This window comes from Ammospiza nelsoni, chromosome 1 (assembly GCF_027579445.1).
Source record: "Ammospiza nelsoni isolate bAmmNel1 chromosome 1, bAmmNel1.pri, whole genome shotgun sequence".
Classification (NCBI taxonomy): domain Eukaryota; kingdom Metazoa; phylum Chordata; class Aves; order Passeriformes; family Passerellidae; genus Ammospiza; species Ammospiza nelsoni.
In genome coordinates this window covers 71,285,385-71,311,795 of record NC_080633.1, presented here as the reverse complement: position 1 = coordinate 71,311,795, position 26,411 = coordinate 71,285,385, and the positions used below count along the sequence as shown (strand labels likewise).

The 26,411-nt window shown below is 39.5% G+C and overlaps 1 protein-coding gene across 1 annotated transcript; it reads right to left on the bottom strand.

The window, feature by feature from the left end:
• Window positions 1-1,296: 1,296 nt before the first annotated feature.
• Window positions 1,297-26,038, bottom strand: KDSR (3-ketodihydrosphingosine reductase). The gene is made up of 10 exons (XM_059467947.1): window positions 25,806-26,038; window positions 18,724-18,813; window positions 17,573-17,629; window positions 12,679-12,744; window positions 12,440-12,535; window positions 11,284-11,475; window positions 9,498-9,581; window positions 7,076-7,159; window positions 5,179-5,280; window positions 1,297-4,816 (listed from the first exon to the last, which is right to left on the bottom strand). Exons 1-10 carry the CDS (start codon window positions 25,911-25,913, stop codon window positions 4,697-4,699), a joined length of 999 nt encoding a protein of 332 aa, XP_059323930.1. The 5' UTR covers window positions 25,914-26,038; the 3' UTR covers window positions 1,297-4,696.
• Window positions 26,039-26,411: the final 373 nt, after the last annotated feature.

Here is a 26,411-nt window from a genome sequence, read left to right as displayed (position 1 = left end):
CCCCAAACAGCAAGCCTTCCTAATCAAGTCTATGAAACGAATCTCCCACATCAAATTAGATTCTGCCCCACCCCCCTCCAAAAATTAGATATGCATCTTTCGGGTTTAAAAAAAAAAAAATTTCACTTTCTACTTCCGTCAGTTCGAGTTTCATCCAAAATCTTACCAGCATTATTTCCTTCCACCGAGACCATCACCCACAGTCAACCTTTCCCACCAATTTAGAGCAACTTAGGTTGAAAGTAGTGAAAGAGAGGATGACAGGCATGGCAAGACAGACACCTTTTGAAGTCGCCCTCCAATGACAGAGGAAAGGAAATTACTTCATGAGGTTTTTACTACCAGCTTTTGACAGACAATCATGCACACACCTACTCTACAGCGTGCCTGGTACTGGCTGGGCAGGAAAAAACCCAATTAAATGGAACTACAAGACAATTTTATTTCACTTCCAAGGCTAAATTATGAAAAAGATTGAGGAGAAATCTAGTTTGGCCTGCTACTTGTACTGAAATGGAAAAAAACAGGAGCTCCAGTTGCAAAATGGCCTTCTCCCATTTAAAACCTTAGAATGTTGGGGAATTAAAAGAGTAACACCAGGAACACATTTTAGACAGCATATGCTTTCTTCAATCCATCTTTGATTCTGTCTCTCTGATAATTTAATACAAATGTCTCTTTAAAAGATTGAGCATTTGCGATTTTGAATTTGAGAATAAGTATCTTGGCACTATTTTTCCTCACTATTATGCTGGGGGCAAGCTACACACTCAAGCCTGTGGTTCCTACCACAGAACTCCAGTATAATCCAGTGATTTTCTACACAGCTGCGTGCTCAGTGCTGGTACAGAAAGACATCTGTCCTAACCATTACTTCTATTGTTTTCCACTAGGAAGAATGAGCATCACTTGGCTCCTCAGGACTCTCAAAAGCACTTCCAGAGAGCACAAGCACTGGTTACATACTGGCAGTACCTCCAGCAACAAAGGCAGGTTTTGTCAATTCAATTTCACTTTCATTATAGTTTGAGGACACTGGGTCTGCTGACAATGCTCACATTTTTTACATCCTTTTTTACCTCTGCCCTAAGCTGCTAAAATGGAAGGACATGTTGCCTCCTCTGCTGTCCTAAAAATTAAGAGACTCCTGGTGAGCTAACCTCAGGTTCAAAAAAAGAAAAACCCAAACTAAAAAATGTTTAAAAAAAAGTAAAATAAAACCCCACCACACCAAAGCCCTGCAAACAAATTTATCCATTACTCTTTATCCTCTCAAAGAAGTTAAAAGTTACAAGCTTTGTTGATTCTCCATTTATTTTGAGAAATATAAAATATGAAAACTAGTTTACAGTTCTGGCACAAAAAATGATGTCGCAATAAGCACAAAGTTTCTTTTTACAAATAACGCTATATATCTTTACCATTTAAAAGTGCCTAGAGTTTTTCACAGCAAATAAACTTTATTCACCTATATATTTTTCCTTATTAAAATATTAAATCTATTTAAATTGCACGTGAACACCTTGGTGAAGTAAACTAGAAGGAAAATTATAATAAATCTGTATATAAAGCAAACAGTCATTAGAAACTACATGGAATGGAAAAGACTATCGAAGCCTAAATTGAATCTTAAAGGCTGACCAAGAAAACAAGAGACAAGACAGCAAATGATATGGCACAAGTGATTAAATTATTGACAATTACACAGTAAGTAGAAAGTAAAGCCTATGTGAAGATTTTCACGGGTCTAATACACTGCTAAAACATTTCGATGCAGAGGTTTTGTAACATTTAAACTGGCAAGTTTTTCAACTGCTAAACATTTTTCCACAAGATTACAAGGCATCTCCTTCACTTTATATTGGACCTTAAAATGAGTACATTGGTAGATAGAGAATGTGCATAAGAAAACAAAATTTATACCAAAGGTTGCTGTAGTTGACAATTTACCTTGTTTTGACAGTAAAACAGTGGAGAAGTTTATCAGCTAAAATTAACATCACTAACTTGCAACTGCAGAAACTGGAACAATGAAAAAGATTATTCTTCTTGCTTTAAAAAACATACCTTGTTCCAACCTCCACAGCTGCTGAGGGTTCAACCTACAGTTTCACTGTCATGACAACCACTTACACTATGCAAAATCAGGTCTGCAAAACTGAGGTGTCTGGAGATCAGGGCCATAACTTTCACCTGGTAGCCTTACTCATCCAGATACTTGCACTGAATTCTATCAGTCATGACTGGGAGGTGAGTGGCAACCCAAGATGTCCAACCTGAAAGCTTTAGAGGCCCAGCTGCCATAGTGTTGTGTGTGCTCTGACCTTCTGGGTCGTGTTTCTTAAATGCAAACCCTTTAACATTCCAAGTCGAAGATCCAAAAATTCAAGTATCCAAAGGCTTACTGGTTTTAAGTCCTGACTTTCACGCTTGTGCTGGTATCAAGTCACATGCATAAGCATTTCTTTCAAACTACAACACAACCCATTCACCCTTTTTGGTATCTTTTCCAGGTGGTCAAAAGAATATTTGATCTGCATCAAAACCAGAATAACATAGATCATAGGGTCTGAAGAAGTGTTCCAAGGCCAGGCTGGATGGAGCTTTGAGCAATCTGGTTTAGTAGAAGGTGTCCCTGCTGATGGCAGGGGGGTTGGAATGAGATGATCTTTAAGGTCTCTTCCAACCCAGACCATTCCATGATTCTGTGAATAGCATTGTTATGTTGCTTTAAGAAACACAGCAATGTTGACAATGGATGTATGATAAATGCTCCTTTATGTCACTCACATTAAGCAGCACAGGAAATACAAATGCACACTGGATTTCTTTGCACTGAAGCCAAGCTGTTTAAAAATGCAGGAATACACTATACTCTCAAAATTAGTATTATATTATAGGCATGCACAACTTCACATATCTAAACAAAATCAGGAGGCAGGACCTAAAACACAGAATTGGTGAAGAATTCAACAGCGCCTCAACATTTGCAATCTAATGAATTTTCACCACTTAAAATGAGAGCACCAGTGTGATCCTCTCCAAAAAAATGTTTATAACCAGGTATTAAAGCAAGTTTAGTCTATGTGAAGGAAATTTGAAAAGTGATCAACCTAATTCAGAGAGGGAAAAAAACCAGCCTCAATAAATTACATTCTAAGGTTTTCCAGTTAACCACTTATTAATTTTTATCTCAGTTTAATTGAATACATCTCCTTAAATAGATATAGAGAATCTCTTAACAGAAGCAATCAATTTTGCCTATTTTGGTTGTTAAACATTACTGTCATAGAAGTGAAAGTGCCCGGTTTTACACATAATTTTAGATTCAGAGTACTGAATGAAAATGGAAATATGGCATTGAAAACACAGCAGTGCTAACAAATACAAAATATGCAGCTTTTGAAAAAAAAAGCAGCTCACAAGGCACTTATACTATAGTGGTCCATTAAATAAACTGTATACATAGTGCACCCTTAAAACATCATTGTTATGCATCAAGCTTTTTCAGTGTTAAACGAGATTTATTAGAAACAACCACTGGGTTCTGTATATTCTGAAGCAGTTATTGAGCAGCCTTGTTTCAGATAATGTAAATGAGACAAATTAGAAGTGGGTCATATAAGGAGAGTATTTTATGTAATTTCTCATGTGAAAGCTTTTCCGTGCAGTGATAAAATGCAGTGTGGAAGGCCATTCTGACACACATCTCTTCCCCCTGCTGACCCCTCTGCCCTGAAAAGCTACATTCCTGCTACTGGAAGAGCCCGGCATTTTAATTACAATTGATTCCATCATCAACCACTGGTTTGGCTCATCCTTTGCAGCTTTGAAATTAATGTGCATAACAGTAGCATTAAGCCACTTCCCTTTCCAGAGCAAAAACTGGCAGATTAGGTCTCTGTAAAAATTCTACATTGTTTCAATGGCTTAAAATGCTGAGTTATAACTGACACACTTGATACTGGTTTGATTTTTTTTTGTTGTTGTTCACAACAAACTTCAAAGGCCAGAAGAGCTACAGACCCGACCACATTTCCTAGCATTTCTCTGTGGGAACGGGTTCTTCATCTCCCTTTAGAAAGTATGCACATATTAAACCATACTTTTTAATTACTCCCACACTGAGAAAGCTTGGATCATACAAATGTATTTGTGATCTTCAGGTTTCCAGTTGTATGTTGGACAGAATAAGGAAAGCTGTCATTGACAGAAGGATCTGTAGATTGGCCAAAGGAAAAGTTAACATTCTAAATCAAAAGCAGTCCCAAAACATTAGCAAAAGGTACCACCTTGTTCAGGGGACCTCAATCTACTTCAGCCCAGTCTGTCATGGTACTTATTTCATCCATAAGCACCAAAGTGAGAAAACTTAAGTATTTGTCCAGAATTACCGCACATTGTCCATTCTCAAATTCTACTCTGCAGATCACTTACGAGCTCTCCAAATTCTTTCCAACTCAAATCACCAAAAAAAAAAAAAAAAAAAGATACCTAATCCTCATTCACACTTTTGCATAGTTTGGCATTTTCTGGATTTGTACTTTTGTTTTTTCTTTCATAGCTTTTGGGGGGACTCCTCTGTCACACATGCAAGTACTTCCAGCCTATATCCTTCAGGAGCAAAACTGAGTCCCACTTAAGCAGCAAGCTGTCCAGGACCGCTTGACATTCTTCTTTCCACTCACAGTAAAGATTACTCAGTTTTATCTGCACTTTCAGATTTTTCCCTTTGCATCATGCAGCGACGAACTATGCTGTCAAAACTTCCTAGGTAAAATAGGCCAATGATGCGAAAAATGCCCATGCAAACAACCTGGAAACAGAGAGAAACAGCTTTCAATTCATTTTGGATCCCAGATTGCACCTCATTATTGAATCATAATTTTTTTTTTTAAATCAAGTTCTATGCAGGCATGTTATATAATCTCAGAAAACAAACTTACCAAAAAAAGCTAACTATGTAACAGTTCAGGACTGAGTAGCAGTGTATACTCTCAACTCAGTCACCAACTTGCTGCTTTAGCTTGGAAATACTACTGCAGTTTCCCAAACCCAATTGGCACAGTATTAACAGCCATTTGATGGAAAGATAATCCATTTCTGCATCATGTTCTACATTCTGAAATTATTTTGAACGATGAGAAATTATGACAACAGGTACTTCCCAAATCCTACCTGCTGAAGACCTTCAGTAATAGAAGTGACTGGTGACATCCCACTTGTCAATATTGACAGCATGTAACCATCTGATCCGACTGAGCTGTTGAAGTTCCCTTGCTGGATGGAAGGATTAAGAAAACAAAAAGTAATTTTCCCAGTTGTGGCCGATCATGATGTGTCTTATTTCAACAGCTACTCTTGATGGACACAGATAACTGATAGCACTAACATCAAATATTTTATTTTAAAAAATATTGCCACAATTAAGAAGCAAAATACTCCAAATATTTTGGGCTATACAGCAACATTCCAAAAGGCATTAATTTAAAAATGGAAAAGGAAGCTAACTCCTCTTCAGAGAGAGTGTGCTAAATTACTGCAGATTTTTACAAGATATAAAGGCTGTAAATTTCTTCTTGAGGCATGCTTACTTCTATGGAAAATACATGACAGTCTTCACAGGTATAAGCATATTTCAGAAACCAAATGATACCCTAACTCTATCAGATCACCAACCACTACTGTAATTGTATGACAAATACAGCTTGCCTTTTGTTAAAATTAGCTTGCTTATCACATGAGATTTGCAAGGGGGTGTATTTCAAACACTTGGTAGAAGGTTCTGTTTCACCTACATCAAGGATTTTTAACTGCAAGACGCAGCTTGCTAAGCAATTTAGAGGAGAGAAAAGGGGGGGAAAGATACCAGGAAGAAACACCAAATACAACCAAACAACTTTAATTACTTTACAGTAAAATTGCAGTTCTACAGCTCTCACTCCCAGGCTTCTCTCATTTGTTTTCATTTGACTTTATGCCAGACAGACTTTCTCAAACATTGTGGGACTAAGTCTGTGGAATGTGGAAGTGAAAGGAAAAGGTGGAGTTCCTGATTCAGGGTTAGGGGTAAATCTATGCAAAGTAGTAGAGGTTATTAGATCTGATTATTTCCCAACACACACCTGAGAGTACACAAACACCTTCTTGCTTCTATTTCAGTCTCTCTGCTGATTGGCCAGAGTGCATAAAGACCATGTCTGAACTAATATATGATCCAAAGTGTAGAAAGTATGGTATAAATATATCAGATGCTTAAGATGAGAGAGGAGATTAATTTTCCTCAATCACCAGAGAAGAATACTCTGTTAAGGTAGTACTTGCTTTAAAAACAAAATCAGACATAATTTTGTGTTTATGTGCTGTATCTGTGAAAACACTGTAAAAACCTCACAACTGAACACCTGCTGTAGATGTAAACCATGTTGAAGATCAAGAGTATTTGGAACTGCAAAGTCACTGCAGATTTTAGGATTCAATGGGTGTGCTTTATGATCATGAAATTTCATGTTTGCTTCTATTCTGAGATGCTTTATTAAGCTTGCAGCCATTCCCTAGCACAAAACATTGAAAAAAAAATCCTCAGAAAGGCAATACACTAAGAACAGCATTTCATGTATTTTAATCACTCAAATCACATACTTCAGATATTAAAAACCAAAAAAGGTCAACTGCCTTCCTTTATTGTAAAATTACTTTTATATGAGCTCATCTTCAAGAAAAATAAGAGTGCAACAAGCTTTTGAGGTTAGACAAATGGTATTTGATATATAAAAAGTCAATAGTTTAGTGCTTTCAAGTCAGTCATAATCCATCTTTGAGACATTGCATCATAGTGATGCATCATTTTAATCTGTCTGTGTACAACTTCAGAAACCTTTTACTTCTGAAAGACTATAAAATCGTTTGTAGGCACAGTGGCAGAAGAAGGAATAAAGAAAACAGCTCTTGTTCAAACTACCCTAAGAGAACTGTTTTGTGTTAATTGCTTTTGCATTTAGCTTAGCCATTATCTTACAGTCTCAGTCCCAGTCTCCTCACCACAGAACATGCTCAAAAAACACAATTTACTTACTATGGCATCTTTCACTATAACTCTGGCAACTTGCTCTGCTTGGCAAACAGATGAGGTTTCAGAAATCAGCTTCGTCTCTAAGGGCTTTAATAGAAAAACACCAGTTTAAGTTTGACTTAGCACACACAGGAGAGAAAAACATGAAGGTCAAATTTTGAGTCTTCTGTCACAGATGACATTGCTGCTAGCAAGTGTCACCTAAAACTCCCATTTAAACACAGGTATAAGCATGTTCATAAATAATAGTCCAATTTTACAAAGGGGAATGACAACTTTTCCTTGAGTAGTACGTTTTTGTGTATACTTTATTACTACCATGAAAATGAGGTTTTTTTCCCCCCAAGTATTTTATTTTTAGTAGAAGCTATCAAAACGCTTTAACTAGTTTTCCTCAATACTTACACTTGTTCATTAACGTTTTTTGCCAGAAATTAAGCATAAGGTGGGCCTGAAATATTTTAAGATCCTATAAAACAGCTTGCTTTTTTTTTTCAGGCCTACTGTAATATTTGGATTAGTTTAATTCTGGGATTATTATTTTTTTTAAAAGCACTTCTAGGGAAAAGTTGAACAACTACAGCTTTCTTATCATCAATTCAAAGTACTACAGTAATTAAATTTCATAGAAAAGGGCCTATTTCCCAATATTTGTAGAATAATGAGTTTTGATTTCATCAACCAAGCTCACTGAATTTTATTTTTTTTACTATGTGTATTTTAAGGGTGGCCGGGGCACATCAGTGCCTTTGCCAGCACAATCACATACAAAAACTTTTTACATGCATTCCTACAGTGATATGGCTCATGTCATCAGATCTCCATTTCACAGCCCCTTATTTACTTTTGAGCTGATTGGCCAGTATCAAATGAATCTGAATGAGCTACAGGGATATCAACAGTAATTCAAATACTCTAGATCTGAGGAAAAAATAGCAGCTGTTCAGGAGTGACAGCTAAAGTTAATGACATGTTGGAAAGAAGGCAGGCAGAAATCAGCCATTAAATGCTTGATCTGGCAACTCAGCTGGCCAAGGCATGGCTGTCATTTGTGAGGCAGCTACCTCAAAAAAAAAAAGAAAAGCTTACTGAATAAACACAGGAAAGCAGAATCCTAGCTCCTGACATTTTCTTTCACTACATTCAATAATTACAGAGAAAAATAAGGAGATGCAAGATACAGGGATATGACCTAATTAGTATTAAATATTATTTCAGTAGTATTAAATAAATGCAACAATAAATGAGTATCTGAAATGTCAGAGCAATGCAATATTGCAGAGATTTAAGGTACACTATCATGCTAAGGGCAAGTCATACAAAGAGGCCATGTAGGCTAAAACAAAGCATAATTCTCTCCTAAAAGACAAAACAGACTTTTTTGACAAATAAGATAAATCTCTCTCAATCTCTTTCAAAGAGAAATCTTAGATGAACAGTACATTCTCCTGGTGCCTGCTGGTGCCCTGAAATAGGCTAAAAATCCTAGAGAATATGCAAGCTATACAAGTATCTGCAGATGTCTAATTCTGGCACTTTATGCGGATGTGTGGGAGTGCACATTTAATACAGAATATCTGTATCAAGAAATGATGAAGTAAGAATTGTGTTATACAATCCCTGCTGATTCCTATTCAAAGGGTGAAAGACAAAATGGAATTCAAACTCAATTTCCAATTGTACGTGATGCTGCATGTTGAAAAGATGATAGCCTTAGATAGCAGATTTCTAGTTCACAGTATGCAAATAAAAAATAAAGAGATTTTTTTCCTGGTTACCTGATGCTGTAGTCTGAACAGGGGGCCTGAATGTGATTTTTGGAATTATACTTCACATGTACGGACATGGCAAATGACAAGAAGTGACTAAAGGTCAAAACTTTCACTTTTAAGGAAATCCAAATGAAAAAGGCCTCCTGCTGCTGACACATCCTTCTGAAAAGCGATACTGTCATTTCCACTATGAACACAGTGCCAGAGAGTTTCCTTTCTACTGCAATACTAGAGACCAGCCATTGCTGAACTGGGTCATTACATGCATTCATACAATTTGATCTGGTTGCAGGCTCCACTGAAGGAACTGAGGATTGCTCCCATCTGTCATATCTATCACAACAGCCACACATTATCGAAGATGCAAAACAGCAATTTTATTTTTGGTTAATTAAGCTTTAATATCAAAACAAACAGTGATTTTAGCGTTTACCACCCCACAGCAATATTCTGATTGCATGCAGGAATACTCTGCAATGTTTCAGATCTTAAAGGCAAGTATTAAAGCCTCAGAACAAGAAACTATACAAAATTATCCTGCAACCTATATAACTCTGCATAGTTAAATACTGGTAAAATTGAAGTGTTTAAGAGTACTTAAAATCTTATTATGATTTAAAAACACTGATTTCAAAAATTGAAGGACAATTTACCTTTGTTTTACTTTCTTCTGCAAAGCCAGGAGTATCAGTATCTGGAGGATAGGCCACCGTTACATAGACATTGTATGGTTTTACCTGTATTTTACAAAAGCATTAAGTGTTACCTTAATACTGACAGCTTTTACATGTCCCTTATAATTTCATCAATTTCTCTTGCAATTAATAAGTTCAGCAAGCAACAATTCAGATTGCTTCTAGGGTTAAGTACTCAGCAATTTCAAGACCTGCAGCTTTGTCAACTGAGAAACAAAACAGCAAAGATTTTAAAAAGGTGATTGTGGTGCTTTTTCTAATAAAATTCCCTAAAAAAATTTGCAAATTATTTGATGAATCTTGGTGGTTTTCAAGACACCTAGGAAGAATATTAAAGTAGTTTAGGTCTATAATTTTACCAATTTCAATTTCTAAAAGAAGACTAAACCACTGTCAAATACCAGTACCCAACATTTATAAACACAAGGCCAAAAAGGCTTTCACTGAGGAAAAAAAATAACAAAAAAGTAAAATTCAAATTTGTTATCTTTAAGAGGTATACTCAAGTCTCAAGGCTTTCCAACCCACGGTATAAACTTGCAAGAGGTCAAAGTCTAAGGAGACAAAAAATAATTGGAAAATGTGAGGGAAAATGGAAGGTCTTAGATCAAGGATTGTATTTATTTATGTATTTGTATGTATGTGTCACAGAATTACATTACTTAGTGCAATCCTATTCAAACTGCTACAATGCAAATCTGTACCACAATACAAATAAAATAAAAAATTAATGAAAATATTCAGAGGGCCACGATAAAGCAAAATGTTGTAAAGCACCGAGCATTTTTATTTCTATTATGAAACATTCTATATTGAACACACTTCCTGAAATACCACACCACACGCCCATAAACACCCTATTTTTAGTCTTGAATAATTCAGTCTCCAGAAAAGTATCTGCCACCAGTCTGAAGAGAGACCCTGCATTCACACTGTTCTATCTGGCAGACCAGAAGTGATTAGAGGCAGTTTTACCCCACATTCTTATCCTGATCAAGGCATATGACAGGGACTATGTAAGGGTCTGGAACCAAACAAAGGCATTTCATACATAAACACATAATTACTCAAATACACATTCCTGACAGGAAAATGACAAAATTAATTTTCAAATCAGTTTTATCTCTCTTACTACAATGTATTTACCCACCTTGTTCCACTGAACAATGAAAATAATGTTTGGTTTTGGTCTTAAACATAAGCTTAGATCACTGCAGGATAAAAAGCTCATATATATGAAAATACTGAAGGGCGAGTAACCGCAAACCCAATTTTTGTTTTGGTGGACAATCCTCAAATTCTAGCTTAGGAGTTTTACAGTTTCATATACCACTTACCATGGACACTCAAACAAACTGGCAATCTCATGCATCCATGTGATATCTTCAAAACCATTTTGCACTTAGAACCATGAAGAAGGCTTTTAATCAAGAGTCTTAAAAATCTAGTCCTTTTAATTAAAATAAAAGATGAAAAAAATGTCTGCACATGTGGTCATGCTCAGTTTTAGGAACAGATTCAATCTATTCCCTCTTATGCAACTGAAATCAGGTTAGTTTCTACAACCCATGCAGAGCAGTAAGGTTGTACTGCTGCCAAATGAGGCAAATAACACACAGATATTAGCAATGCTGCACAATACAAACCCCCCCAGTCCATTTGAATGAAAATGTCCTGTGCTAAACAGGACAGTTACAACAAAATTGTTTATAACCAAAATTATTTAAAACCATTGCACACATACCTCCATTTGCAGGGCTTCAGCCAACCCTCGAAGAGCAAACTTGGTGGGAGAATAAGCTGTATATCCAAACAGGCCTAGCTGGCCAGCCTGAGACGACACAAAGACAATCCTTCCCATTCTGCGCTCCTTCATGGTAGCGATTACTGCTCGGCTTGGGTAAACACTGCCCAGGTAATTCACTGCCATTAATCTCTGTACAAACAACACCAATATTGGAGCATTTGAGCCTCAGAGCCAGAATTCTTTAGCCAGCTGTTTGGTCTTATTTATGGAAAACACCCTACTTCAGTCTGCTTTAACAATCAAGTTCACCAGATCTGTTCTGGCAAAAGAAACAACTGTTTTCTATTCTACAGCTTCATAAACTGTTTTATAGCTAAAAATGTCACTCCAAGCCAAAAGAAATCCTGTAAGTCTTAATAGCATCCAGGATACTGATAATACTGTGGACCATATGGCCTTGAAGGAGAAAGAATAATATTTCAGGGAAAATCTAACCTGAACAGCCTCCAGGAAGCAATCCATTTAGGCATGATGCATGAAAACGTACTGAAAGTTTAAAGAGCTTTCTAAAACAGGAAACAGGAAAAATGCTATGTATCTACACGTTTCAGAGATTTTATTCTTTGCCAGGATAGAGGGAAGTCTTTAATTTCATTCTCTACAAGACATAAAACACAACTGATAGCCTATACAAGCAATAAAATGGATGATTCAATTTTTTTATAAAATTATGCCCATTTAGAATTTTCAGATGATTCAGCATTGTCTGTAGATGAATGGAGGCCTGAGGGCTGTGGACAAAAAGTAGCCAAAATACAGGTGTTTTAGGGTGGCTTTTTTGTCTTTTCATCAGAGCAGCAGCTTCTCAAGCTGAAACAATATGTGCATCTCAGAACTGAACACTGATAACAGCTGCATTTTTCTTAAACAGGTTAAAAATATTTTTGAAAAATCTTCAAGAGAAAAAAATGAAACTATATGAAATCATTAGGAGAGAAGTTAGAGGCAACCTTTGCAAATCTGAAGAGATTCTGACAGCTAGCACAAGTCAAGTATAGCACTGGTCAAGTCTGCAGACACAGGAATACAATCTAATTGTTAGAATGGTTAAATAAGAAATCATCTTATGATAAAATAAAGTATGCTAACTCACTTCAAAAGAATTCACTTCAATATCCTCAAATTTGCCTGTAACTGATGTTCCTGCACAGTTTACGAGCATGTCAACTGGCCCCAACTTCTCCTGAGCCTGGAAGAGAGGACAGAGGTTAAGATATTCTTCATGAGGAAAAACCTTCCTATATCACCGTACAAATAAGAGACTATTTCCAACAGAAATACAACACACAGAGATAAGCTCAAGACACGTAGGTGAATCAGTTATTTTCTCACCTGTTTTAGAACATTTTCCACTTGTTCATAGTCTTTAGACACATCAACAGAAATACAGAGTACAACCTAGAAAAGAAAAGTGAAAGCACATTTTCACAACACACTAAGTCTAGTAATTGTTGACTTAGAGTCTTTCAAAATGAAACAAGCCCAATGCCATATCTTTTCCACAAAAAAAAGTCTTTTTGACAAGATATTCTGCACTTCTTACACACTGGAGAAAGCAGTTTCTGCTACCTCCAAGCTCCTCCCCCTCACACACAGGTTCTAGTATAATAAAGATTACATTAAGAACAAATAAGCACTTCATGATCTTCAAAGCAGTGACTCATGTGCAAAGTACAATTTCTAATTTACTGTACTAAGAAACACTACTGACAGAGTTATTTACATGAAGTTTAGTAAAAGCTATTTTAACTAAGACAATCAAAATTCCTCAGCAATATGTTTAACTTTCATCAGCTAAAAATAACACAAACCATCTGTATGGCTTAGGCTCATCTTTATAGAAAAAATTGTTTTTTTCCACCACATAGCAAAGCATTGTTGCAGCGTTACCCTGAAATGGTAGCACCAGCAGTGCAAAAAAAAAATCTTTTCCAAAAGTTAGGAAGCAAGTGTTAAAAACCCTCTAATTTTAATACTTGCAATGCACACTACTTCCTTATTTCATGACTTTTTTTTTAAGAATAGTAGTAAACCTAGTTGCATAATATTTAATTGGGACATCTCAAGGACAAAATGAAAATAAAAATTCTAGGAGAAACTGACTCATTGCACAGTGTCATAAATATCTAAAAAAGTGAAGGCATGTGTACATATTTACATCTTGTCTGAAAATCAGACATTAAGGGGTTTAGTTTGAAAGATATAGAAAAATTAAAATAACCAGGGAAGAAAAAAGCAGAAGGGAGGGGTGGGCAGGCAGGATGAAGGAAAAGAAGTGATAGTGATATGGGTTTTTTGCAGCTAAAAGTTAGGCCCTGTTTTCCTTGAAAGTTACTGACTACTTTCAGCAAGATGGTCTCAGAACCTAGGTTTTCAAACACCTTCAAATGAACTTCTGGCCAAAGAAAGCACTGCTTCTCTTGGGTTACCACTTCCAAACTGTGACTGCTGCAAACACCATGTACTGACAAATAAGCTCTACTCTCTCTGCTAAGCCATCAACTGAGCTCTGGGGCAATTCCTCATCTTGAACTGAAAAGCCATCTCCTATTGCAATAATAGGAGGGACTCCTGTATTCTTGTTCCAGCTTCTATCCTGTTACTTTGGTCAAATTAATTTAAAGGTTGGAGATAAAATAAAACAAAGTCATCAGTAGTTTGTAAAAAGTATGCTCATGACCAATTATCATGGAGCATGTGGGCAAACACACACACACACAAAAAGGCTCACCACAGTGTAACTAACTGCTTTGGCAGCCAGTCATTCGTCAGTCCTGCCCCTGGTCAGACTGTGACACTTCTTAGCTGCATAAACAGCATCTGCCTGCCATTCCTGTACAGCAGGTTGGCTATTCCTGCCTCCCAGCACCGTGTGTAGTTGGACAGCAGAGTAAACTTGTGGCACAAGTTATTGGCAGGAATCCCCTTAAGGCATTTATTGCATTTTGGAAACATTTATCCTTTTCATAAGTCTAAGAACAAAACAGCAGCTGAATGCAAGCAACACTGAATTATCATTTGGATGTCTTTGCCAAGATCAGTGAGGGGATGAAGTAAATCATAGTTCTCTACAAAAATTGGAGCAATTTGTTTATTTTACAGATTGCACAGATTAGTTACACTGTGAACAACACACTTGGGAACACAGCTTTTACTGACTACTATCATGTTTTACAATTCACCTCTTGGCTTCTATTATTATACATTCTTTCTGCTGCCATATACTAATTACTTTTACTCCAAAATATGGACCATAGATCCACATCTAAGACACCAGAAGCAGTCTTATGCCCAGCCCTGCTCATCACATTTTGTTCTAAATATTGCATGATGTTGGATCATTAATAATGCCTTTCCCAATAGAAGATCAACTCAATCCCCAGTAAAGTAACAGAAAATATTATAGATTAGAAAAAGGATTTTAAAAATACTGGAAAAAAACTCTAAGGGTAAGGATTTTGCTGCAGTACACACCTATATCCAGAGAGGCTGCACCATCAGCACACTAAATCACAGGCAAATGTGAAACATTAAAGGTACATACTGGCCAGACTCTGGTTGTCAATGCAGCTTGGCTTCAAGTATGTCTCCAAGAGCAGAACAGTGACAGTACATGCTCAAAAAATAGTAATCTTTTCTGAGGATCTCTGCCTCTTGACATGGGACCACTCAGTGTTTCAAGGACACAGACAATGAGATCTGCAGGAAGCTTGCAGGTGACTCCAAGCTTGGTGGTGCAACTGACACACACAAAGGACAGGATGCCATCCAGAGGAACCTGGACAAGCTTGAGAAGTGGGCTCTTGGGAATTTCATAAAGTTCAACAAGACCAGGTACAGGTATTGCATCTGGACTGGGGCAATCCTCCCCCTCCATTGATGCAGGCTGGGAGAGGAACTGAGAGCAGCCCTGGGGAGAGGAACTTGGGGGTGCTGGTGGATGACGGGCTGGACATGACCCTGCCATGGGCACTCACAGCCCAGAAAGCCAAATGTGTCCTGGGCTGCATCCAAAGCAGCGTGGGCAGCAGGGCCAGGGAGGGGATTCTGCCCCTCTGCTCTGGTGAGACCCCCCCCCACCTGGAACCCTGCATCCAGCTCTGAGGCCCCAGGAAGCACATGGACCTGTTGGAGGCCACAGAAATGACCAGAGGGCTGGAGCACCCCTCTTATGAAGACAGGCTGAGAGAGGGGCTGTGCAGCATGGAAAAGGCTTCAGGCAAACCTTACAGCTGCCTTTCAGTATCTAAAGGGGGCCTACAAGAAAGCAGAAGAGGGGCATGTAATGATAGGACAAGGGGAAATGGCTTTAAACTGAAAGACAGTAGGTTTGGATTAGATACTAGGTAGGAATTCTTTACTGGGAGGCACTGGCACAAGTTGCCTAGAGAAGCTGTGATTCCTCATCCCTGGAAGTGTTCAAGACCAGGTTGGATAGGGCTCTGAGCAATTTGGTCTGATGGAAAGTGTCCCTGCCAAGAGCAGGAGAACTGGAACTAGACAATCTTTAGGGTGCCTTCCAGCCCAAACCATCCCACGATTCTGTGATCTACTAAAGGTTGCAGTCAGTGTATGTTACTTACACCAGGCATCACCTTTCTCTACAGCCTTTCAGTAATCCTTTTGTACAGCTCCTCTGTTCATCTACTGTCACTTTACAGCTTTTGATCTGTTGCTCCAGTGCCAGCTCTGCCCCAGACTCCCTGCCTTCTCCAGTTCTGTTCTTTCCATTCAGATCAGTCAGGCTTCCCTGAGACCACATCCAGAACCCAGAGCTACAGAGGAGCCAGCCTGCCCACCACCTCTGCTGCCAAATGCTTAACCTGGCTGCAAGCCTGAAACTGCTTCTGCAAAAAAAGCCCTAGTCACTCCACACTGGAGCTTGCTCAGCCTTGAAGGTGCTTTTGGAGATTTTCACTGAAACTCCTAGGTACATGCACCAAATAATAGTCTTTTTAGAAGTCAGCATCTATCAAGCTAGGACAGATTTTAACAAGAACATCCTGACGCAGTGTTTGACAAAGGATTATCTGTAATGCTAAGCTTGGGAAACTGCTAGAGCAGCTAAAAGAAAATGGTTATCAGGATTTTTTTTAATGGGCAAAATGCAGCTTCTCCTCACCTCAAATAGCTTAGATTTTCAAACAAAGTTGCTCTGAGTAAGGCAGCATGCACAGAAAAAAAAAAAAACAAACCAGCTTGAGCCATTTGATAAAAATATAAGGAAGCATCTATCTTATCTTATAAATGGAGGTATTAAAAAATTTTGTATAATTTTCAGCGACTATACTAATATTTGTGCCAGCAAATGTGCAGCTTTTTTCATTGCTTCTTTTCAACAGAATATCTAGTATATCAATTCAATTCTTTAAAGTAAGTTCTCAAGTATAAGTAAATTATCATATCAGCTGGGACTGAGGGCCCATAAAAATTATGGACAATTGAATTGCATTCATTTGTGATCACGAAAGGAACTTAGTTACTAAGTTACTTTTATGATAACAAAGTTCTGGAACACAAGAAATCAAAGATGTTAACAGTTTCAGTACTATTTCCCCTCTCCCCTTCATTATTAGTAGTAAGAAAAAATTATTTTACTATTTCACCTCAAGTTTGCATGTTTTGAACACAGCAAGCTTAGCAAGTTAGTACTTCCGCAAGCTCTAAACTATTGCCCTCATGCACAAGTGCATTATCTATGCAGCAAAGCAGCTTCTATGTTTAGAAGTCTCTGAACTTCACAAATTTAATTCGTGTAACTGGTATAGGAATCAGTCAGGAAAAGGAACAAAAGTATGACCTAGTGAAATAAACCTGGGAACAAGCAACTAAACTTCTTTCCCAAGACACATGCTGAATTTATGAACCATGTAAAAAACATGGTATTTGAGGAAAAAAAATATTGGTTCTTCCAGTTCATTTGAAAGAATAAAATGCTTATCAAGTGACAGCAAACTGCAGCTCTCCAAAAAAGCATTCTACACCTACAGATGAAGACATCTTTTTCTAAGAAAAGCAGGCTAATGCACTAACTAGGCGACATCAAATATAGCAAAAGCTCAAAACATCTCAGACTGGTAAAACAGACTGGTATTCCTCAATCCGAAGACTGAGTCCTCACTCAGTTTTGTCAAACAGCTTTGTTTTAAATACAGGACCAGTGAACTGTGTTGTAGTCGCTGTCTTAAACAAAACACACAACAGCCCCTCTTGGCAGTGACCTTACCTGCTTGTCATTAACAGAGTACTTTTCTATTTCCTTCTTCGTCTGCAACAGCTTGTTCTGAAACGGACACAGAGACTACTGAAACATAGTTCTGAGAGCAGCCCTCAGTACTTCAATATGGCTTAAGCCCTAAAGCCCCCAAAAGTTATCCTCAAATAGTTGAGAACATTTTACTGTCATTTTGAAGACTTACAAAGACCTGAAAACATGACATTTATCAAGAACTCACTACTCTGTTTTTCACTTTGTGTTCTAAAGCCAGTAATGACTTCCATAGATTTAACGCTTTTGTTTCATGCTACAGAGAGCACCTGAAACTGTAGGTATTGATTCTTCTCCTTTATTTTGGCCCTATTTTAATTTTATGTGATATTACATAAACCTTCCTGCAGAATAATCACTGGCATGAAATAATCAAATCCCAAAAATCTGGTAATTTCAAAGTGTAATAATCCTTTCAAGAAAAATTCTCTTAACTCTGACTACATTCAAGGTTATGTAAAGTAAGTTCTCAAGTGTAAGTAAATTATCAAATCAGCTGGAATTGAGGGCCCCCCAAAAATTAAATGTTTTTATTTCCAGAATAATTAGGTTTTTTGCAACAAATAAAACAACAGCCTGTTATGAAAACAGAGTATTTCCAATTAAATTCTGAATACCTCTGAGTTAAAAAACAACAAAAAAAAAAACCCCAACAAAGCAATGCTTTTCCTTCCAAAGCTGATGAAGAGGTTTTCACTAGTAAAAAATATGATGATATGCTGATTAGACACCAGTACATTCTGTGAATTTTAGAGACGATTAAACTCCCACATGTCACTTACTGTAGGGAAATTCCACAGTTTTAACCAGTGTAGGGGTTTTCCTGATTTTGTGCTCTGGCACAAATCTAGACAATGATATAACAAATACCAATAACAAAAGCAACAGTACTGGTGCAGTTTTAAATCAAGCTAATCACAAATTCCATGTTGGGCTATGCTTCTTAAAAAGGCAGCCACCTCTGCTATTCAAATGCATTAATTTGGAATGCTTAGGGTCCCCTTAAAATACACACCAAAGTAGTATGAATAATCATCTATTCCAAAATTATTCCCCACCTATACAGATTTTGTGAACAGTTTAGACAGTAAAATTACACATGTACTTACCTCATCCCTTGCAATCAGTGTTATGAAAGCACCTTGCTTATAGCATTCAATAGCAATGCATTTTCCAATTCCACTGGAGCCTCCAGTTACCTAAAAGTTGTTTGAAAATATCAGTGTTAGTCCACTATTCTCATCTCTTCTCACATATGTATGAGTCAAATCACATGAAAATTCCAAAAACAAACTGAGGTTAAAATATCACCCAATGAGACAGAAATACAGGAGACGCACTAAAGTTAGCTTACTTATGGAGTATGAATGAAACATAAGATCTGAACAGATCAATGAGCCTTTGTTTCCACCTTAAAACCAGTTTTACCTCCGTTTTTGTTCATTTCTGTTGTCAGGCACACTTAGACCACTCCCACATGGGCGCTCTCACATGTTCCATAGGCTACCTCTAAAAGCATCTTGTTAAAAGTCTGAAATCGCTATGAATGCCATGACACTGCCATTACATACTGCCCCCTCAGACCTGGCCACAGTAGAAATTACTTGTAAAATCAGCTATTGCAGATTGTTTTCTGAAGATGTCATCATGCAAACATAAACAAAAACCACTTTCTTTCTTATTAAGGGAAAAATCCCATTAATTCAACAATTTGCCCCTTGTAGTGTATTTTTCAGTCCCCCAGTCAGAAACTTGAACTGTCCCCATTCCATCCTGCTATTTCAGTTTACTGGGGATGCCAACACCTAAATTTTGATAACTTTTTCTTCTTCCTCCAAGCTGTACCATCTGGATAGTCTTATATGCAAACAGGAAGTTAATATTTCATTAATATTAGACAAACACAAGTTGATGGCTACAGTCCTGCATCATATGCTGCAGGAGTGTACCCTGACAAATCACACCAACATACAGCTGAAAGTCACCTTACCACCTCTCTCACTACCCTCAATAAACCTCTTTATGAACTGCCTGTGAAACAAGATGTAGATGACAATCCTGACCTCTCTTTTTGACTAAAATAAAAATGTCTGCCTGATCTTTAGGTGACCTGGATCAGTCTCAGTCTGCATATGCTGCTGGTTCTAGGACACTGGTATCTTCCTTATATACTCAAGTTATTAGAATTTTCCTTAAACAGCATATTAAAACTCATGCTGAGAAAATATTGTAACAAAATACCTAGAAGCAGTTATTTTAAAGAAAAACACATTGATGAAATGAGTTTGGAAGAATTGGAAGAAGATGAAATTCAGATTTCTTTGGAAATCATCATCTTTTGCTCTTCATCAAAACCTTTCCAAAGACTCCAGTGAAAGGCTACCTCCTCCATTTTAAAAAAATGGAGGCATTGAGCTAATTAGTGTACCAGCAATGATCCCAATCTCTAACTACACATCCTATCAAAAGCCTTGTGTTGTCTTCTCATTAGGTAATGTCTCAGTTTTGTTTTCAGAAATGCATTATCCTCAAAATTCTTTCCACTCCTGGAGGCAGTAAAGTCAGAAGAGTCAGAAGTACATTCCCATGAGTCACTAAACTCTTCTTTCATTTGAGTATTTTACCACTAGCCTTCAAAAATAGCTTAGTGCAAATAAAATAATCCCAGCAAAGATTTTCGACACAATCCACAGTTTCTGACTGGCTCATCTTGAGCCGAAAATGGGCCAAGAATGGGCGTAGCACTCACAAAGACTAATTTCGGCACTTTAGGCTTCCTCTGTTACTAGAGAGAACTGCTTCAGATTAACTTCTGACTGACTCTGCAAGATCAGCTTCTCAGTACCCAAACCTTTGAGGGTAACTCCAAGAAATACAAAACCCTGTCTGCAGTATTACGAAACAACAACGACAGCTTTCAGAGTAAATAAGTCCGTAAGAGTGCGAGTGTCAATTATTGATTTGTCACTTCAGCAGAACCACAGAATTAATTTAATGATTCATTAGGGACAGAAGCAACAAATACACTGAAATTCTTAAAATAGATTGCAGTATTTCAATACATAGCTGAAAAGGTTAAAATAGTTTGATACATTCAGGCAGACCTCAGATCCACAGTACGTGAGATGCTTCCACAGATCAGCAGCAGGTACACCAGCACTTATCGATGGGCATGGAAGACTGCTCCAATTCCAATTTTTGGTGAGACAGCTGACTACTACCAGCACAAACTGGTGGCTATCAGAAATGGGTCAACTACACCAGTGCTTGAGGAATTCTCTGCAGGTGAAGGTACTGGCACCAAGCCTCCAGCTTGTCAAACAGCGCTAACGTTCACTTCAGAAAGATAATGTCTGAAGTCATGCAAGGAACAGAAAAAGGAAGTTTTTACTTACAGTCACACCCAAGAACAGAGCTCATATCAGATTGGTTGATGATAAAGTGCAATATCAATTAGCTGGGAACTTTAGCATTTAGGTGGGAGGCTGCTACAAGCACGTGGGAGGTTGTTACTAATACATCTTTAAAGGAGCATTCACCATGAGTACTACTGTAATAGCAAAAAATAAAATCTCCAACACCAGTGAAAAGTTTGCTTTGTGCTATAATGAAGTTAACCTAAGCAAATCTATGAGGTCTGTTAGGTATGTAAGTTCCTAACATGCTCAGAACTAACAGAAGAGCACACACCTAGTCTGCTAAAGACAACATTATTACAATTACTTACCCTTGTGGCTAATGGTTCTACACTGTCACTGCATTTCATTAATTATGGACATTTGAATTGCCACCGATCCCATTTTTATATTTTACTGTAACCCAGCCTCAGAGGAGTGACCAAAAATAAAAATCTGACCACTGCAACTCAAATCACAGATTAGTATTTTGACAAGAAGGCACAATTAAACCTTAGCATTAATTCAGATACTCAGAATGCAACACTTGAGCAGTGTTACTGAGCTGTTTCCATGCTTAAAAAGAAGAGGTACCAAACTATGTATGCCAAAAAGTACTTGGCTACAACTTGTTGAGCTATGATCCCTGATAACAGAGTTCAATTTTTAGGGGTCACAGGATTTATTTCCCCCTTATAAGTGGAAACAGTGGTGTGAGGTACAGAGAATTGATTTATTAGATCTTCAAATTTGAGATACTGGAAATTCATTTCATTTGATGAGACAGTCCAAATCCAAATTAACTGAACTGTCATCAGGAATGATCAAGACTTGATATGGCATCTCCAATAGAACTTAGTAACTTTCACTGAGAACTGGATGCAAGCTGGCTTCATGCTTTGAGACAGTGCTCTGACAGAAGGTTCTACTGAAGTGGAACGTGCCTTTGAGCGGCTCTAAGTGGTTAGCAGGTCTGACTAGGCTCGAAATGACTTCTTGCCGAAGCACTCGGATGTGTCCAAACCACAAATCTTATCACTCCCAGCACAGGAATGACAGACACCAAGATGGGCCTTCCTGACAGCTGACCACAGTCACCAGGCTGGGTTCTGCACAGAAGTGGGGAAATTACTGGACTAGAGACAACTTACCTGCAGGAGAGTTTGGCACCATCATCCTGAACTGCACCTACATTAAAAAGGGCCCTTGTCAAACTGAATGGGAGACAACCCCAAGCAGGTCCTGCCATTGCTATTCCAAACTTGGATAACTGCATTCATAACACTGAATGCAAACTCAGGGGTCTGGGTTCTTCTCAGAAATTTAACTTGGTTTTAGAAAGATTAAGGCTGAAACAAGGGGAGAAGATCAGCGTTCATATTTCAGCATGGAGTTTTTAAACATCACTCAAGAACTTTTGTAGAGAAACTGAAGAGAGAACATGTGTAGAGAGCAGGTGTAACACCCCTGACAAAGGGCAATTAAATGTGGTCTGAGTGAGCTCAATGCAAATGCAGCAGTGGTGACTGCCTCAGCCTATTTTCATACTCCTGTCTACTGTTACAGCCAGCTACCAAAATACTAGCTCATTCTCACAGAATCCGTGACATGTACTAGTTTTTAGCCTGAGACCAAAGGAGACATAAAGCCAATGGCAAGATAAGAAATGTATTAAACTGCCTTCTGAATCCCAAAGCACAAAGAAGTTCAGCACATGAAGCCGCATCTCTACAGCACAAAAATAACTTTTATGCCCTTTCTTTGAGAATGCTTCCCTAGTCACACAAGAAGTTAAAAAGTATTAAGCATCTAAGAAGCATTTTATTTAAAATAAGTTAAACCTAATGCCTGAGCCAATTTAAGAGCAGAGAAAGCCCTTATCATTTAGTGGTGCTAGCTGGGGTAAAGAAAATACATAGCAGATAAGGATGGGGGTGGCGGGGGGACAGGGGGTGAGGAACCCACAAGATTAGACGATGAGTAATTTGGAGTTCTCTAGACTCACTCTGAATAGCACTCCTTTTCTAAGAAAAAAGGGCTCTTATAATTCTATGATTTTTCCAGAAATCACATCTTGCCTAACACAGCAAGGGCTTCTGTCACGCAAACGTGCAAATGATTGTGGGAGAGGACAAAGGAAAAAAGCTCAAGTTTTCTGCTTCAAATTCCTATCCCAAATGGCAGCCACAGTAAGTTATTCAGCCATAACTCAGACATCTCCTAACCATAACTGCTAGGAGTAAAGAGAAATAATTTTTCTGAAGGATTAAAAGTGAAAAGAATGCTGACTTAAGTTGAAAATTCAATAACTGGTATGTAATAGCCTCTGAAATTGCCTAATGACCTTCCTTCAGAAATGCAACAGATTTCATTACACTTTGAACAGATCCGTAGAAAGAAATGTTTCTAGGGAAGACTGTCTTTTTCTGCTTCAGTAAAGCAATTTATTTGGGCATATTTTGAAAAATTATAGTGTGCAATGACAATCACTCACCCTGTTGAAAGGGCTCAGCCAGCTATATACACAATTTGCAGGTCATTCTTTTATTTATTTCAACAGTGCGTTTAACTGAGGCCTGATACTTAAACAGATTTTGATCTTTTTCAGTGAGAAGACTTCAAAGAAACCCTTACATAATGTTATGGTCCTTAAATATTTTCATGAAGTCTCTCAGTCATTTCAGTAGCAGAGACTGCTCACTCCCACCATGCGATTAAAGAATACTTTACACACACAACATGGGAAGTCTTCTTAAATAGTATTTCTGATTTACATTACCATCATCCCATACTTTTCCTTACACGTGACATTAGGGAATCTGAAATCCACAAGTACAAGTGTGCAGCATTATTAACAGCATCTACACATCCAAGAACTAGTGACCTTCAATCCAGCTGTTCCATATTTCATTAGTTTGCATAAGCACTTTAGGAGCATAACTGAAGTCAAAATAAAGCAAGCAGTTCTACAAGTGCTGACATCAATAAAACTGTTTGCCCGCAGATTTGTATTTGTATCAAGTTGGATATATCTTACAGCCTGTAAATGTAAGATCAAAAAAAATGTAAGATTTTTCATCATCAATACATTCATATAGTTAGTTTTCCAGTTGAACTCCTAATTTTACAGGACTTGCAGGAATACTGTTTTTCCGACTTCTACTAGTACCAAATGGAGCATAAACTGCTAATTAGCAGCAATGGTTACAGGAAGGCTTCTCCAACAAGAACAGTCTCATCATTTTTAATGTGAATTTGTTTTAATGAACTCTTCTGATTGGAAGAGCCATCACAGTAGCTTTTAAAGAGTTTAATTACTACACAGAACCAACAAAACTCCATGTAATCATTGCATATATAAATAAACAAAACCAACCAAGCAAAATCCATTTCACTTTTTGTTTGCTATTCTATTTCTTCACAAAAGTCACCAAAGTGTGTAAGTCTCCTTCACCTTTGCCTTAATAATCATTACTCCTACAGGGAAAGAGCCATAACCCAAGAACCTTAATGCAACCTTGAACACACCTCGCACCGAATGTAAAGCCAGATACAGCACCCAAGTTAACACCTACTGCAAAAAGCAACTGCGGAGCACTGTTGCAACTTGGAAACATCTTAATCATTGTGGGGACAGCTCCATCCTCCAAAGAGGAACTCCAAAAGATAATAATGAAAAAAACCAAAACAAAACTACTCACTTACAGTAAATTTAAACAAACGGTAAACTGCAGCTTCTCTGCACAAAACATACCCTGGAGATTTGGAGATAAACTAAGAAAGCTGATTCAAGGACCCTGAATCTTTTGAACCGCTTAACTCATTCGCTGTCATGTGCCCAAATTCACTATTTTGCGATGTCTCCAAAAGCAAATGGGTAGTATTCCTCTTTCTTCCGTCCCCCTCTTCCCCTCTTCCCAAGCCACATATTCATATAACTTCCAGCGATGTACTACTTATGGACTCTTTCAACAGTATGCTCTTCCAAAGACTTCTTCCTACCATCTTGTCAAAATATTGCCCAAAGACATCCATATCAATGTGCTTAAAGATGAAAGGGCGCCCAAGTGTCATCTGACCACTTCCTTTGTATTGGTTTTTCCATTTCCTCATACCTGACTTGGTTTTTTAGACCAAGGAGATCATAGATTTGGCCTTTGGTTTATGCGTGTGTACACACACCACGTCATTACCCTGGGAGATGCTAAAAGAAAAGAAAACTCGAGGTAACCGGTGGCTTTGGAGAATACAAAAGGAATGTCTCAAAAAGCCAGCGCTGAGATTGGAAGATGGTGACTCAGACCATCGCCTTAAGCCAACCGGGACACGCAGCGGTTGTCAGAGCCATCGGGACAGGTCATTTCCTTATCACCCGGGACTTGTGGCTCCCGGTGTTTTGGTAGCTCGGGGTGCCACCGCCAGCTTTCCACGCTTCCTCTCGGAGCCGCGGGCATCCAAGGCTGGCGCTGCCCGGCCGCCAGCCCCGCTCCGGGCGTCCCCAAACCTCCCTTCCCCGCCGAGCGCCTTCCCCGCTCCTGCCGCGGGATTCCCGTGCCCAGAGCCCCGGCTGCCAGCGGGGCATTGACCCCATCCTGCGCCCCACCTCGGAGACAACGGCTTCCTTCCCTCGTTCCTTCCCTTTCCCGGCGCAGGGCGGGCGGCTCGGGAGCCATCCCGCCGCCTCCCCCGGCGCCCAGGCCGAGCGGCAGCGCCCGCCCGCTGCCTCCTCCCGCGGCGGAGTGGGACGGCGACCGCGGACCCCCGCCCATGCCCTTCCCGAGGGGCGCCGCACTCACCACGACGTGCGCCCCGGGCAGCTTCAGCGACTTGGGACTGATAAGCGGCGACACCATGTAGAGGAGGAGGACGAAGGCCACGATGAAGGCGGCGGCCAGGAGCAGCATGGCTTGGGCTGCGCCGGCGGAGGAGGGGCAGCGGGCGGGCGGGGGGCCGAGCCCCTCGGGCGGGCGCTACGGCGCGGGGGTCTTGGGACCGCCCGTCCGCTGCCCGTGCCGCGGCGTGACCGGCGGGGACGGCGCTGCCGCGGCGGGAGCGGGAGCGAGCGCGGAGCGGAGGAGGCGGCCGCGGGAGGAGGGACCGGCCCCGGCCGCTCCGCCGCCCCATTGGCTGCCGGGGCGGGGCGCGGGCCCGCGCCGCCATTGGCCGGCGGGCGGGGGGCGGGCGCGCCCGGGTTGGCGGCGCGGCGGGGCCGGGCCCGAGGATTGGGGCCCGCGGCGCTGCCGGGGTCAGGGACGGAGCCAAAGGGCGGCGGGAAGAGGGAGCCGCTCCCGGCGCGGCGGAGCGCTCCCTACGGGACATTTGCGGCGCTGCGCGGCCGCCCCCCTCGGTCCCTGGCCGTAGCGGCCTCTCCCGGGGGCACCGAGGAGCGGCCCCGATCAGGA

What these genes read in the sequence shown, in the direction of transcription:
- KDSR (XM_059467947.1), bottom strand. Translation starts at nt 25,913, where the DNA reads ATGCTGCTCCTGGCCGCCGCCTTCATCGTGGCCTTCGTCCTCCTCCTC. An exon ending in CACTGATTGCAAGGGATGAG is followed by an intron (nt 17,630 to 18,723) that starts GTAAGTACATGT and finishes TGTCCGTTTCAG; the next exon opens with AACAAGCTGTTGCAGACGAA. An exon ending in TTGAAGTGAATTCTTTTGAA is followed by an intron (nt 11,476 to 12,439) that starts GTGAGTTAGCAT and finishes TTGTTTGTACAG; the next exon opens with AGATTAATGGCAGTGAATTA.